Below are 17,573 nucleotides of genomic sequence, written 5' to 3' on the forward strand. Positions count from 1 at the left end.
ACATGTCATTATACATTTGTCACAACTCCTAGAATGTACACAGCATAAATATGAACTCTGGAATCTGTTGTTTAAAAAAAGGGTAATAATCTATATTCCCCCAACTAAGCATACATAATTTTGAACAGCTTTTTTTTCAAAGCATTATATTTCCTTACAAGGGATGCATCTAAAATATAAGGATAGATAACAAGTAAAAGCATGGAAGATATACATAATACAAACACTGAAAAAAAGAATGTGTGTATACCTATGTTAATAATAAGGCCATGTATCCTACAAGATCAAATTTAAAAATCACTAAAGATAAAGATTGCATAATGACAAAATTTTCACAGTTAATGTAATTATAAATTCATATGTTTTTAATAACATAGAATCAAAATATACACAGCAAAATCATTAGAACTTTCAAGAGAAATAGACAAATCCGAAGTATTTTAACAAACTACTCTCACTAACTGATAAAGATAATAGACAATAGTAAATGTGTAAAGAATATATAACATATCTTTAAGGATACAACACTTGGCAAGTATAGTATAACATGCAAATTTGAACTAATTGACATATATAAAATACTACACCCATCTACTCCAGAATCAGTATTTTATGCAGGTAGTTATAGACTATTTGCTGAGACTAGCCATAAACTGAGCCATGAAACAAATATTAAATATTACCAAGGAGTGAAATAACCCACAGGATAAATTCTGAACAGAATTGTATTAAAGAAGAAAAAAACTATTGAAAATCACCATACATTTGGAAATTATGAAATAGCATCTAAGTATGACTGTGGTCAAAGAATAAATCACAACAAATATTAGAAGAAACATTTTATGTCACACAAAGATATGAAATAACAAATTTGTGGGGTAAACATAAAGTGGTGATTAGCAGCATATTTAGATCCAAATGCATTAGAAAATAAATGACAAAAACTTGAAATCAATGATCTAAGCATTAATCCAAAGAAGTTTTTAAAAGGCATAACGTTATACCTAAGTAAATTGGAAAGAAGAAAGTAATAAATATTAAAGCAGATATTATCGAAATAGAGAAAAAGCAAATAGAGAATGAGCAAAAATTTTTGTAAAAAACCTGCAATGCCAAAAGAGGAATATCTAAATGGACTAATGAGATCATTAAATCTTTCCCAAGGGTAACCAAAAAAAAAAAAAAAAAAGAAGAGAGGTAGTCAACCATTATATTAGGACATATAGTACACATAACTACACAAAATGCAGTCATAAAACCAAAATAATTACAATTCTGCCAATAAACTCGTAAATAGTGTTGAAATTTCTACAAAAAAAAATACAACCTACCACAACTCGTTCAAATATTTAAAAAAATGTATATGAGTTCTACACAGACATTTCAGGGCATAGATAAGGGAGTATCTACACGTTGTAAAAAATGAGAATTGCACAATCTTGATACAATAGTTGATGATGATATTATAAGGGGTTCTCAATGGCTGAGCCGAAAATCAAATCCACAGAAAAAGGAGCTCCTGCATGCAGTGTATCCTGGCCAGCCTTCTCAGACAAACAGCAGGGTGAAGAGCACAAACAGAAACTAAGTGTCCTTGAATTCATCTATTAGGGATAAAGAGGAATGTGATCGGAGATGGACAAACAGGAGGTTTCTAAGATACAGGTAATGTTCTGTTCCTTAACCTAGCTTGTGGATACCTCTATAAATGATGCACTGTTTTGTATGCATGGTATATTTAAAAAAAAAATAAGTCTTATTTAACAATTGTTCAACAGTACAACTCTATGGTATTGTAAATTTCATCGGTGAATCCAGGAAAAAAATATTATAATATACTGATAATGTGATTATATGTTTGCAAAATCTAAGAGAATCCTCTGTGGAAAAAAAGGACTTATTATAAGATATATTTATTAAGATCAAGGTCTTTCTAGAGGCAAAAACATTAATTACATATATTATAGCGGCTCCTGGGTGGCTCAGTGAGTTAAAGCCTCTGCCTTTGGCTTGGTTCATGATTCCACGGTCCTGGGATCGAGCCCCACATTGAGCTCTCTGCTCAGCAGGGAGCCTGCTCCCTCCTCGCTCTTGCCTGCCTCTCTGCCTACTTGTGATCTCTGTCTGTCAAATAAACAAATAAAATCTTTAAAAAAAAGATATATTCCATATATCAATGTATTACATACATTAGTAAAAAAAGGATAAAGGGATGAAAAGAAAATTTAAAAGTATCTAGGACTAAGCCTTTTTGAAGTTGCACAATATTACATGCATGATATGATTCGTTCTTACTATTTACAATCCAACATATAAAATCATAGTTTTTATAAATCTTAAATTCACTGTTTATCCTCTTTCTATTACCCACACCAAAAATTTAAATACTTATTGGCATAGTAAGAACCTATTCCAGGGTGCCTGGGTGGCTAAGTGTCTGCCTTTCGCTCTGGTCATGGTCCCAGCGTCTTGGGATTGAGCCCTGAGTCTGGCACCCACTTCAGCGGGGAGTCTCCTTCTCCCTCTGCCCCTTCCCCACACTCATGTGCGGGTTCACATGCGCTCTCTCTCTCTCTCTCCCACATAAATAAATAAAATCTTAAAAAAAGGACCTACTCATATAATATATTGTCTCCCATAATATAAATCCTAATAACAAATAAAACTTTATTGTGTAAAAAATTATTAAGAAGAAGGACTTAAATAAAAAATACCTGTCTTAATTAAAATATAAAATGAAAATTAGGGAAAGAATCTGAGGGAGACAAACCATGAAAGACTCTGGACTCAGAAACAAACTGAGGGTTTCAGAGGGAAAGGGGTTACGGGGATGGAGTACCCAGGTGATGGGTATTAAGGAGAGCATGTGTTGTGATAAGCACAGGGTGTTATATGCAACTATTGAATCATTGAACACTACATCAGAAACTAATGGTGTACTATATGGTGGCTAATGGAGCATAACAAAAAGAAGAAAGGAAGAAAGAAAGAAAGAAGAGAAAAAAAGAAAATTAGGGAAAGAAAGCCATAGAAGTGATGCTGGTATAATAAAAAGTAATAATAAAGAGATATTAGCATAATTTATTCAAGCATTTTGCAACAAGGGCATTTTCTCCTTCCTTTAATGTAGGAGCTTTCTTTTTTAATCATGACAAATGTATTCATCATGAGCCCTATTCTACCATCATCAAACTATAACTCCTAAAGTAACTAATATGTAACCATACAAGGTTTTTCCAGATTCTAAACAGTCTTCTCCAAACTACTGTAATTTCTATTACCCTTTTATAAAGGATCACAAGCAGCATTTCTTAGCCAGTCCTTCAAACCTTAGTTTATGTTTTAAAATATTTTCAGATGGGTCCCTTTTAATACATATTGCAAATTCTTGGGGGCAGATATTTCACAGCAGAAATTATTAGAGCCATGGTTTTTACTTGAGTGAAATGTTTTTGAGTCATCCATGTAACCATTGTCTTATCAAGCATCATCTGTAGGCAGAATAAAAAATATGTCTGCCATATATATTTTTCCCTGTTTTTCAAATGTAGGTAAATACTCCTGTGATTAAAAAAAATAAATTCATTCTGCAATACCATTGAACATAGTAATTTTTTCAATACATATTTTCATATTAAATATTTACAAACAAAAACTGATTTGGGAGATTATGGAAGGCAAAATATTTTGATTATTAAAGTCTCTTATACCATATCTTTAGAAAGTATAATAGAGAATTGAATCAGGCTTGCACACCTTTTCTCATTAATGTGATGGGCACCTGGCCTCTCTGTCTGATGCTGTTGTTCTGTCTTACTGTCTCAAAGGACAACATCCCTGCTGCTATCTATTTTAGTTGTTTGCCAAAGTTCATTAAGCAAAAGATTCCTTAGTGACATTAGACCCCAGGTCACCAAGGATCCGTTACTTTATTCATACACATGATCCCAGTGCACCCCAGAAGATAGAGCAGAGGAACATAAATATCATTATTTTTAGAGGAGGAAAGCCAAATCCTGGCTCAGAACAATCAGAGCTCTTCCAAAACCCAGGAGAAAAAACACAAATGTGTTTGTTCTCCTCCCTTACATTAAGTTTCTTCCCTTCATGACAGAGACCAAAGAAAATGCTTCCAAGGTGTAAAATAAGAGTCTCTAATGAGAGTGAAAACAGGAAACTTAAAGAACTCAATTTCCTCCAGAAAATGCCTGAAGAGTGACTGTGACTTGATCCCATTAAACCTGAGCTGAGGTACATCTCTTTCCCCACAACACAGAGAAACAGGAAATGGCTGCCAGCTAAAACCACAAATAATTACCTAAAGAGTAAGTACTGTAGGTAGACATGAGAATTATTTTCTCTTTTAAGAGATAATAGAGAGTAATATCTGTTGACATTTTCTTCTGTAATACGGTTACTTAAGCTTGTTTCAACTTTTAATGTGAAAAATTGTAGTAGACATGTTATGAACTATTCAGTAGCCCTTCGTAAGTAGCCAGAGCTATACTTTGTATCCGTAAGTAATCACCCACACAGTGTAGTTTCAAAAACATATAGAAATATGCCTGGGGATTTGTACCCAGAAAGAATATTACATTACTTAAAATGTTAACATTTTCTAATTTGTAAATATTCTTTTATGATGAAAAATTTAAACAGAGCTAATGCAATCCTTCCTAAACATCTATTACTTAAATAGAAATGTTCTCTTAAAATCTAATTCTTCAATAAAAATAATTTGAGTAATTTGATGAGTGAAGAGAGAGAGGCCATTTTTATTATTCATGGAGCACTGTTCAGGATAGCAAGGTTGAGAAGAGTATTTCTACCAGGACAACTTCTGCTTGCTGTATATCCAGAGGGAAGTATGAAAAAGGAGATGAGAGCAGGATGTCAACTTTTAGTTCCTTTGTAGTTAGTTCTACTTAGTGCCCTTTTTGGAGCCCTGAAGTTTTTAGAACGAATCAGTTCTGACATAAACCAAATCAAAGGACAAGGCAAAGAATAAGCCATAGTAAATTATTAGTACACTATTCACTTGCATGAAAAAAAAACATTAATAAATTGAACTTTCTAATATAAGAAAAAATAGAATTTCCCAAAGAAAAAAGATCGAGAGGAAACGAAAAATCTCGGAAAGTTTGAAAACAAAAAACTCTGTTTTTCTTTCCTGTATAAGCCATTGATTGGTAAGAGAGGCTCACAAAGATATCACTCTTCAGCAGTGGAAGAGTCATCAAAGAAACAGTTTCATTGATTTGAAAAATCTTGAGAGTTTAAGGATGATGGAAATGCATGTGACAGGCTCTACTTACATAAAGTTGGCCAGTAGCTTTTTTTTTTTTAAGATTTTATTTATTTACTTGAGAGACCACATGATTGGGTCAGGAGGCAGGGGTGTGATTGACAGAGAGAGAACCAGACTGCCTACCAAGCAAGGAGCCCAACTCAGAGCTCAGTCCCAGGACCCTAGCACCATGACCTGAGCCAAAGGCAGACACATAACTGACTGGGCCCCCCAGGTGCCTTTAATGTTGGCAGATAGCTGTGCTAGTGTCTTCACTTTAGTTGTATCAGGTCCACATTATTTCCTTTACCAGAGTTTTTAATTAGAGTCCCTTCAGGAGTGCCCATTTTCCTGTGATGATTCCTTTAAAATGAAGCTTGCTTTGCCTTAAATACCTCCTAAGCCTTTAGAAGGCACATGTCCATAGGAAGAGAGAATTAATATTGCCACACTCAGAGGGCTCTTTCATTTGCAGGTATTATTTTAAAACTAATCTAGTGAAAAATCATTCATATAGCAAACTAATTGATGTCTCCTGGGAAGATACTATGTCCTTTAGTAACGGAGCAATAGCAGAAACCCTAGAGACTGTGTTTTCATATAGGACATATTCTCATAGTTACCATTATAAATAACTAATGTTTATTGAGGACTAGAAGTGGTTACAACTCCACAAACAGAAATAGAGTCCTTTCCTGTTGTTGAATAATATACATAATGGTACATATAATATGAAAAAAAGAGACCTGTGATATAAGAAAAGGGAGCCAGTTAATATTTTACTCATCCTTCATGTGTATCTCCAATTATAATGTAAATATATAAATAAGGTAACTGTACATTCTATAACAGCACTGATTGGAATGGAGTTGTGGATATGAGTGATGAGGCTGGGCAACAAACTTCCTTAATTGTCTGGGTGGAGCTCAGACATTAAACGTCATATGAAATTCTTGATCACCATAAAGAAAAATAAGAATGCTGAGCCACCTGACCAAACTAGGCGTTAAAGAAGATAGCTTAGTCTAAGTATATAGATGACTCTTTTTTTTTCTCCAGTTCACAATTATATAAAAAACATAACCTCTATTTTGGAAAAGTGTACAGAAACAGAGAGGAGACATATAACCATATGGAAGTATACCATGTGATTTATTCCAAGGAAGAGTAAACAACAGGTGTTTAGAAATAACATGGTATCCTAATCTTACATACTCTGGGAGGGTGAATGAAAATTTCCTTGGAAAACTGATACATAAGGAGAATTCTGAAGGACCAATTGACTTAATCAAAGGGTAGCCCTGGAAGAGAAGACAGCCCTTAAGGAAAAAAAAGAATGAAAAAAAAAAGACAGCCATTCAAGAGAAGAGAAGAGAAGAGAAAGGAAGGAAAGGGAAGGGAGAGGAGAGAGACTTTGAAAAACATGAAGAATACAAGCAGTCAATGTTTGTGGAATTTAAGTTAGCAGAAAGAAAGGTAAGGAATATATAAGTGATAAAATGAGAGAATAAGGAAGGTCCTGTCCATGAAGACCCTTGCAGGCTACACACAAGAGACTAATCTTCCTCAATAAATAGTTAACACGAGAAGAGAATAAGGCTTGCAGAAGGACCATGATTTCACTTTGAATTCATGGTATACGAAGAGTCTGTGGAACAGACAACTAGAAATGTGCACTTAGCAATTGTTTTATTTGGAAAAGTTCTGGCCTTTGGAATGCATATAAATGAGAATAAAATCAATTGCCTGATGAGAAATCCTCTTGGAGAGCATGCGGTAAGAAGAAGAAAAAAGAGCAAACAAGAAAAGATGGGTCTCAAGACAGAACATCGGGGAACAGAAATACTTCATAGGTGAATAGAGAATGAGGAGACTGTAGATCAGTAAAAAGAGAGATATAGGGTGCCTGGCTGGCTCAGTTGATTGGACAATTGCTTTTGGCTCAGGTCATGATCCCAGAGTCCTGGGGTCGAATCCCACATTGGGCTCCCCCACTCTACAAGACTTGTTTCTCCCTCTCCCTGGGCCTGCTACTCCCCCTGCTTGTGTTCTCTTTCTTTCTGTCAAATGAATAAATAAAATCTTTAAAAAGAGAGAGAAAGTCAGGAAGAAAGTCAGGATGATGGCATGGAATCAATTTGAAGCATGACAGAATCTTAACTTAAAAAAATATTGTGGGGATGTCAGGCAAAGGAACTACAAAAAATATGCCAATGACTTTAATAGTAATAAAATTCCTGTGGATGTTAGAGCAGTGGGAGGTTGGACATGAAAGTTTGCAGAGCCTTAAGACCTAAACAAAGTAGGGGTAAGATGAGAAGGTGGAGATGCTAGTATCTTTTTGAAGAAATTAAAAACACAATTAAAGATGCATAGCCTGCGGGGAGCCTGAGTAGCTCAGTTGGTTAAATGCACCAATCTTGCTTTCAGCTCAGGTTATGATCTCAGGTTAGTGAGACTGAGCCCCAAGTAGGGCTCTGCACTGGGCATGGAACTTGGTTAAGATTCTCTCCCTCCCTCTCCTTACCCTTGTGCCTCTCTCTCTAAAAATAAAAAAATAATTAAAAAATATAAAGGTGCATAGCCTCTGGAAGACTGTATTTATTGGTATTAAACATAGATTGCATTTCAGGGCTTTTGAGAGATACGGAGCCACAGCCAACTGAAAAATAACATGTATGCATAGTGAAGGTATTCCTTTTCTGACACGATAGATAAAACAGTTGTATATCAAACCATCTTTGAGTTAAGATAAGGAATACAAGCAGATAAGAATAAAGAAATAAGGGAAAATCTCAGGGTCCAGTGTTGTGTTTTGTTGTCATTGTTGTTTATTTTCCAGCAGAAATGCATCTTACCCTTGAAACAATCCTTGATAATAACAACTGAAGAGAAGTCATGGTCTTTGTTATCTGGATATCATATATATCCAAGATTTTTCTTGGCTAAACAACATTTAAGTACACATTAAGTAAAATCACCTTTTTTTTTGCTCTAACTTATTTGTAAATCCAATCCATGTGATGAATTACAAACAATCAACCTGTACATCTGCAAATTTTGAGGGGCAATGAATGATCTGAGAAAATGTTGCATTGTTTTACAGAAACATGAACTCTGAAGGAATAATATTTACTGCTCAGATGTGGAATATTCAGGAAGGCTAACTGGAATAGTGGTAATATTGATTATGATGTGAAATGAGAAATAAACGTAGACTTGGTTTGCTGGGCTTTTATATTCAGTCTTTTGCTACAGAATTCAAATATTGATCTCCTTATAAAAATCTCTTTTATTTTCACATGCTGATGGATAGATATCAAAAGTCAGTGATGAGAAACTACACCACAATAACAACTTTTATCCTGCTGGGACTGACTGATGACCCACAACTGCAAATCCTGCTTTTTATCTTTCTATTGCTCACCTATATCTTGAGTGTAACAGGGAACCTGACAATTATAACCCTCACATTGGTAGACTCTCATCTTAAAACGCCTATGTACTTTTTTCTCAGAAATTTCTCTTTCTTAGAAGTCTCATTTACCACTGTCTGTATTCCTAGATTCCTATATAGTATATCAACTGGGGACAATACTATTACCTACAATGCTTGTGCAAGTCAAATATTTTTTATTTTTCTCTTTGGAGCAACAGAATTTTTTCTCCTGGCAGCCATGTCCTATGATCGCTATGTTGCTATCTGTAAACCCCTTCATTACATGACCATCATGAACGATAGGGTGTGCACCTTATTAATCCTCTGCTGCTGGGTGTCTGGCTTGATGATCATTCTCCCACCCCTGAGCTTGGGCCTCCAGCTTGAATTCTGTGACTCCAATGCCATTGATCATTTTGGCTGTGATGCAGGTCCCCTCCTGAAGATCTCATGTTCAGATACATGGGTACTAGAACAAATGGTTATCCTTGTGGCCATATTTGCACTCATTATCACCCTAGTGTGTGTATTTCTGTCCTACACATACATCATCAGGACAATTCTGAGATTCCCCTCTGTCCAACAAAGAAAAAAGGCCTTTTCTACCTGCTCATCACACATGATTGTAGTTTCCATCACCTATGGCAGCTGCATCTTCATCTATATCAAGCCATCAGCAAAAGAAGAGGTAGCCACAAATAAAGGTGTTTCGGTGCTCACCACTTCTGTTGCACCCCTGTTGAACCCCTTCATTTACACCTTGAGGAATAAGCAAGTGCAACAAGCTTTTAATGATTTCCTAAAGAAGATGACATTTCTCTCAAAGAACCTGAAGTTTTGACGAATCAGTGTAAAATCAAAGAAAGTCCTCTGAATATTTAACTACAGCTTCTGACTTGTTTCATTGCTTTGTGCCTAGTCATATTGACCCTCTTAAAGACATTTAAGAATACATCCTAATCTCACCTTAATCAAACTCCTTTTTCTTTCAAACCAAACTCATATATAGTGGCTTCCCTCACTGTAAAACTATAAAATATATTTCCAAGTAATTAAACATATCTCCACTTCTGACTTTGTCTTTTCTTCAATGTTCTAGGGAAGGAAGGAAAGCAATAATATTTAAAACTATATAAATTCTACAGAAGACACACAACATAGTAACAAACTAGTTTCTTCCCCTAATCAATGTCATCAAAATTAATAACATAATCTAAGACCCAAATACAATATAGAAAACAGAAACAGCAAAGATGCCTCAAAAGAAACCAAAGAAGGCATTCTAGGCTAATTAAAATAATGAAAACAACAAATGGAAACAGAGATACCAAAGGGAATTTGGGAATAATCAGAATTGAAGAGATGGAAACAGCTTCACGAACACTGATAAGACTTTCAATTATTTACTTAAATTTATGAAGAACTTCACTTAAAAGGCATATATTTCATGTAAAACAAATGTAAACAGGGGCACCTGGATGGCTCAGTGTGTTAAGCGTCCAAATCTTGGTTTTAGCTCAGGTCATCATCTCATGGTGGTGAGATCAAGCCCCATCATGAGCTTAGTGTTCAGGGGGGATTATGCTTGTTGATTCTCTCCCTCTGCCCCTCCCCCCACTTGCACATGCTCTGTCTCTGTCTCTCCCTCACTCTCTCTCAAGTAAATAAATCTTTAAAACATAAATAAATTAAAAATAAAAATGTAAACATTATGTCACTTACTATAGGTTACAAAATTAGAATAAATGCATAAGAGCAAATTAAAACACCCAATTTTAAATGATGATGAAATAAGACCATTATTCACATCAACACAAAGCTAAGTGAATGATTTAAGAAGATATCAAGGATATCTAAGTAGTAGAAATAGGAAAAAATAAGAAAATACAAGACAGATAAATTTTAAATTTTAAAAGTGAGGTTAAGGAGAGCATATAATTTGATGAGCACTGGGTGTTATGCAAATGATAAATCAGAAAGGATGAATACCCAACTTTTGTAGCAACATGGGTGGGACTGGAAGAGATGATGCTGAGTGAAATAAGTCAACCAGAGAGAGTCAATTTTCATATGGTTTCACTTATTTGTGGAGCATAACAAATAACGAGGAGGACGTGGGGAGATGGAGAAGAGAAGGGAGTTGGGGCAAATTGGAGGGGGAGACAAACCATGAGAGACTATGGACTCTGAAAAACAATCTGAGGTTTTTGGAGGGGCAGTGGGTAGGAGTTTGGGTGAGCCTGGTGGTAGGTATTATGGAGGGCACGTATTGCATGGAACACTGAGTGTGGTACATAAACAATGAATTCCAGAACAATGAAAAGAAATTTAAAAAATAAATAAAAATTTAAAAAAATTATCGAACACTACATCTGAAACTAATGATGTAGTAAAACTTGGCTAATTGAATTTAAATTGAAATTTTAAAAATAATAATAAATTAAATAAAGGAAAATAAAACTAATAACTAACAATTAATTCAAAGTGGGCTTTGAGGGGCTCTTGCATAGCTCAGTCAGGTAAGTGGCCAACTCTTGATTTCTGTTCAGGTCATGATCTCAGGGTTGTGAGACAGAGTCCCACTTGGGACTCCTCACGGAGCAGGAAAACCGCTTGAGATTCTCTCCTTCTCCCTCTCCCACATCCTCTACCCCTTCCCGTGCTTACCCTCTTTCTTTCTCTCTCTCTCAAATAAACAAATAATCTTTAAAAAAAAAACAATAAAAATAAAAGGGGGCCTGAAACAACACCTAAACACTCTTTTTCTTTTAAGATTTTATTTATTTATGAGAGATAGAGAGAGAGAGGATGAGTGAGAGAGGGGTAAAGGGAGAGGGAGAAGCAGACTTCACCACTGAGCAGGGAGCTCAACAAAGGGTCAATCCCAGGAGCTCAAGATCATGACCTGAAACAAAGGCAGATGCTTAACCAACTGAGGCACCCAGTGCCCCTCTTTTAAATTACTTCTAAAGGGTATTATGTTAAGCGAAGTAAGTCAATCAGAGAAAGACAATTATCATACGATCTCTCTGATATGAGGAAGTTGAGAGGCAGGGTGGGGTTCGTGGGGGAAGGGAGGGAAAAATGAAACAAGATGGGACTGGAAAGAGAGACAAACCATAAGAGACTCTTAATCTCAGAAAACAAACTGAGGGCTGCTGGAGGGGTTGGGAGGGCTACAGTGTCTGGGTGATGGACACTGGGGATGGTTGTGCTATAGTGAGTGCTATGAATTGTGTAAGACTGATGATTCACAGACCTGTACCCCTGAAACAAATAATACATTATATACTAACTTAAAAATTGAATTAAATTACTTCTACCAGCAGTGCACCTGGGTGGCTCAGTCTGTTAAGTATCTGCATTCAGTTCAGGTCATGACCCCAGGGTCCTGGGATGGAACTCCACATAGGGTTCCTTGCTCCTTGGGGGCCTGCTTCTCCCTCTCCCTCTGCCTGCCACTCTCCCTGCTGTGCTCTGTCTTTCTCTCAGTCAAATAAATAAATACAATTTTTAAAAAATATTTTAAATAAATAAATAATTTCTGCTGACATAATTTTTAAAATAACTGCTTATTTTGAACTCCAGTGATATGTCAAACTCTTTTCAAACATCATCAAAGCCCTTACCAGTCCTGGAAATACATTTAAGTTGTATCAAAATGTAGACAGAAGAAGATTGGGTACAGTCACCAATACATCATAGGTAGTTAATAGAGTAGTCTATATTCTAATATCAAGTCATGTTCAGTCCACTACAACACAGGACCTTTCAAGCAGTAGTATAGTTTTCTGGGGAAGGGATGAGAAAAGACATGGAAAGTATGTAAGCTGACATATTAGGTGGGATCTCTCTCTGCAATCATACACTCAGTTTATTGATGTGTCTGCTTTTCTCTGTTGATTAAATTCCATTACTGACATCAGAGAAAAAAATTAAGTTGTCTAAACACTTCAAAATTTATGTAATAGGTTTTAAATTCTATGCTATTCATGGAAAAAATCATAGTGGTTTTTGAAATCCCATGTTACTGTTAGTTATTCTAATCCTTTCTTTCCAGTAGAAAATCCATTGTGGTAAGGAAGTCTGTGAGGGTAACATTGTATCAGGATTATTTTTAATCATCTCTTGTTTGCATATGAAACAAAGTCACTTTCAAATATTGATTTTTTTCCACACTTATTAATCTGTAACTTGATATAACTATATTGAGATAGGAAGGTTAAAACCATAGTCCTAAATGTTAAGGTAACTTTTCTGAGTTCAAATTTATTGAACAAAGATTATGAGCATTTTCATAGTGCAAATGTCCTTTACCTCCTGATTTAGAAGAGGAAAATTCCTTCATCTGTGTTTTATAGAATATTCCTTACACTTCTCTAAAATACTTATATATCACTGATAAAAACTTGAGGCTTATTTAAAATAAAACCTTGTTGTTTTGAATGTACTTATCATCAGGGAGCTTGTGTGGCTCAGTCAGTGGGAATTTCAACTCTTGATTTCAGTTGAGGTCATGATCTTGGGATAGTAAGATCGAACCCCACAACACCTCTGTGCTTAGCACAGAGTCTGTTTCAGATTCTGTGCCATTCCTTCTTCCTCTGCTCCTCCCCTGACTTGTGTTATTACAGGCATGAGTACACATGCATGTTCCTCTCTCTAAAATAAGTAAATAAGTTAAATCTTAAAAAAAAAGATAATTGCCTTAAGTAGCTATGGTAACATAAAATTTCATTTTACTTCTCCTCTTCCTAGGAAATTTACTTATAACATAATCTTTTCCTCTTCTAGTTAAACATTTTATTGAAAATAAATGTATTGGAGGACACCTGGGTGGCTCAGTCAGTTAAGTGTCTGCCTTCAGCTCAGGTCATGATCCCAGGGTTCTGGGATCAAGTCCCACATCTGGCTCCTTGCACAGCAAACAGCCTGCTTCTCTCTCTGCCTCTGCTCCCCTCTGTGCTCTCTACCTCTCTCTCTCCTTCTCTCTGACAAACAAATACATAAATAAATAAAAATCTTTTTAAAAAGGAAATAAATGTATTAAGAAAATCTCTTTATAATATCTGAGCAAATGATTTTGATATGGAGCTAGATTTAAAATCTAAAGCTTACCACAACTTTTCTAGAATTATTTTATCTTGTTTTACCTACAAATATTGTATTTAATTCTTGCAGGCAATACCGTGCTTGCTAATTCACTCTCTTACCCATGACCTTCATGAAATGTTCTTATACTTCCATCGCTTTCTCTCTGCTAGTTTCAATTCTGGCTGCTCTGAGTCTTGTTTGTCAGAGATGAATGGGAAATCAGTCAGTTTAGATGCTACCATTGGATTTTTCTCAGCTTTTTGCTTAACAGCCTATCACCCTCTGTTTCTGGATGAAGAGCTAGCACAGTGACTGGAATAAGCCCTCTCAGTTGTTGTTGTTGTGGGTTTTTTTTTTTTCTTCTTTTTGACAGAGAGTGAGAGAGCACAAGCAGGCAGAGTAGCAGGCAGAGGGAAAGGGAGAAGCAGGCTCCCCTCTGAGCAGGGAACCCAGTGAGGGACTCAATCCCAGGACTCTGGGATCATGACCTGAGTGGAAGACAGTCAGTTAACCAACTAAGTCACCCAGATGCCCAGAGCCCTCTCAGTATTTGATTCCCTGTGATTCCTGTAAATTAAAAAGCACGGCCACTAAGTACATCAGCTATGCAAGCTAGTTAGTTAGTTGTTAGTTAGTTAGTTAGTTAACACATTCTATCATGTCATCTCAACTTACAATCTCTTCTGCTAACAAGACAAGGGTTTCCATAAAGTAGATTGGTGATCATGAAGTTAAAGTTCTAAAGGCTATTGGGTCTTCCAATCCAATTTTGTTTTGTTTTATTTTTAAGATTTCAAGATTCATTGTTTATGCAGCACACGTAGTGCTCCAATCCAGTTTTTATATTCCTCTCCAGAACTGCACTTTTTATTGAGGTAACATTTACATAGCATAAAAGGCACCATTTTAACCATTTCACTGTGTACAATTCAGTGGCTAGTCGTACACCCACACAGTTGTGCAATCATCACCATTATCTACTTTCATAGCACTGTCATCACCTCAGCAAGAAACTCCATATCTATCAAGTAGTGATTCCCTGCTTCCTCCAGCCCCTGGAAACCATTAATATGTTTCTGTCTCTAAGATTTACTGATTCTAGATATTTGCCTTTTGGGACTAGCTTCTTTCACTTAGCATAATATATTCAAGGTTTACACATGTGGTTGAATCTATGAATACTTCATTCTTTTCTATGGATAAATGACATTCCATTGCACAGATATACCACTTTTGTTTATCCATTATTCACCTGATGGACATTTAGGTTGTTTCCACTTGGGCACTATTATGAACAAGGTTGTCATGAACATTCATGTGAAAATTTTTGTTTGATTCATAGCATATTTACATGTGCTTTTTAATATTTAAAAGAGCCGGTGATGGTATTAGAGGGGCATAAAAAATTGGAGGGATGATGATATACATTGTTTTCTGAGTCAGCAGTATCAAGTTAGCACTAAAAATATAAATGAATCACATTTTATTTGAAATGCAGTCATATGCCTAATAACTGAAAATCTTTTTTTTCTTAATAAACATATAATGTATTTTTATCCCCAGGGGTACAGGTCTGTGAATCACCAGGTTTATACACTTCACAGCACTCATGATAGCACATACCCTCCCCAAAGTCCATATACCCACCATCCTCTCCCGTCCACCCTCCCCCAGCAACTCTCAGTCTGTTTTTTGAGTTTGAGTCTTTTATGGTTTGTCTCCCTCCCAATCCCATCTTCTTTCATTTTTCTTTTCCTACCCCCCAACCACATTGCATCTCCACTTCCTCATATCAGGGAGATAATATGACAGTTGTCTTTCTCTGATTGACTAATTTTGCTAAGCATAATACCCTCTAGTTCCATCCATGTCGTTGCAAATGGCAAGATTTCATTTCTTTTGATGGCTGCATAGTATTCCATTGTGTATATATACCACTTCTTCTTTATCCATTCATCTGTTGATGGACATCTAGGTTCTTTCCATAGTTTGGCTATTGTGGACATTGCTGCTATAAACATTTGGGTGCATGTGCCCCTTCAGAGCACCACGTTTGTATCTTTAGTATATATACCCAGTAGTGCAATCGCTGGGTCATAGGGTAGCTCTATTTTCAGTTTTTTGAGGAACTTCCACACTGTTTTCCAGAGTGGTTGCACCAGCTTGCATTCCCACCAACAGTGAAGGAGGGTTCCCCTCTCTCCGCATCCTCGCCAGCATCTGTCATTTCTTGACTTGTTAATTTTAGCCATTCTGACTAGTGTGAGGTGGTATCTCATTGTGGTTTTGATTTGTATTTCCCTGATGCCGAGTGATGTGGAGCATTTTTTCATGTGTCTGTTGGCCATCTGGATGTCTTCTTTGCAGAAATGTCTGTTCATGTCTTCTGCCCATTTCTTGATTGGATTATTTGTTCTTTGGGTGTTGAGTTTGTTAAGCTCTTTATAGCTTTTAGATACTAGCCCTTTATCTGATATGTTATTTTCAAATATCTTCTCTCATTCTCTCAGTTGTCTTTTGGTTTTGTTAACTGTTTCCTTTGCTGTGCAAAAGCTTTTGATCTTGATGAATTCCCAATAGTTCATTTTTGCCCTTGCTTCTGTTGTCTTTGGTGATGTTTCTAGGAAGAAGTTGCTGCGTTGAGGTCAAAGAGGCTGCTGCCCGTGTTCTCCTCAAGGATTTTGATGGATTCCTTTCTCACATTGAGGTTCTTTTTTTTTTTTTTTTTTTTAAAGATTTTATTTATTTATTTGACAGAGAGAAATCACAAGTAGGCAGAGAGGCAGGCAGAGAGAGAGGAGGAAGCAGGCTCCCTGCTGAGCAGAAAGCCCGATGCGGGGCTCGAACCCAGGACCTGGGATCATGACCTGAGCCGAAGGCAGCGGCTTAACCCACTGAGCCACCCAGGCGCCCCATCACATTGAGGTTCTTCATCCATTTTGAGTCTATTTTCGTGTGTGGTGTAAGGAAATAGTCCAATTTCATTTTTATGCATGTGGCTGTCCAATTTTCCCAGCATCATTTATTGAAGAGGCTGTCTTTTTTCCATTTGACATTCCTTCCTATTTTGTCGAAGATTAGTTGACCAGAGAGATGAGGGTTCTCTATTCTGTTGCATTGATCTATGTGTCTGTTTTTGTACCAGTACCATACTGTCTTGATAATGACAGCTTTGTAATTGAGCTTGAAGTCTGGAATTATGATGCCACCAAATTTGGCTTTCTTTTTCAATATTCCTTTGGCTATTCGAGGTCTTTTCTGGTTCCATATAAATTTTAGGATTGTTTGTTCTATTTCTTTGAAAAAAATGGTTGGGATTTTGACAGGTATTGCATTAAATGTGTAGATTGCTTTAGGTAGAATAGACTTTTTCATAATATTTGTTCTTCCAATCCAGGAGCATGGAACATTTTTCCTTTTCTTTGTGTCTTCCTCAATTTCTTTCATGAGTACTTTATAGTTTTCTGAGTATAGATTCTTAGCCTCTTTGGTTAGGTTTATTCCAAGGTATCTTATGGTTTTGGGTGCAATTGTAAATGGGATTGACTCCTTAATTTCTCTTTCTTCTGTCTTGTTGTTAGTGTAAAGAAATGCAACTGATTTCTGTGCATTGACTTTATATCCTGACAATTTATTGAATTCCTATACAAGTTCTAGCAGTTTTGGAGTGGAGTCTTTTGGGTTTTCCATATATAGTATCATATCATCTGCAAAGAGTGACAGTTTGATTTCTTCTTTGCCAATTTGGATGCC

At 36.2% G+C, this 17,573-nt stretch overlaps 1 protein-coding gene across 1 annotated transcript; it reads left to right on the top strand.

Moving 5' to 3' along the window:
- The first annotated feature begins 8,619 nt into the window (after positions 1-8,619).
- LOC125106881 (olfactory receptor 6C2) lies at positions 8,620-9,567 on the top strand. Its single transcript, XM_047741481.1, has one exon. The coding sequence runs from the start codon at positions 8,620-8,622 to the stop codon at positions 9,565-9,567; it is 948 nt and encodes a 315-aa protein (XP_047597437.1).
- The last annotated feature ends 8,006 nt before the right edge of the window (positions 9,568-17,573 follow it).

The sequence above is a fragment of the Lutra lutra genome, chromosome 8 (assembly GCF_902655055.1).
Source record: "Lutra lutra chromosome 8, mLutLut1.2, whole genome shotgun sequence".
Classification (NCBI taxonomy): Eukaryota; Metazoa; Chordata; class Mammalia; order Carnivora; family Mustelidae; genus Lutra; species Lutra lutra.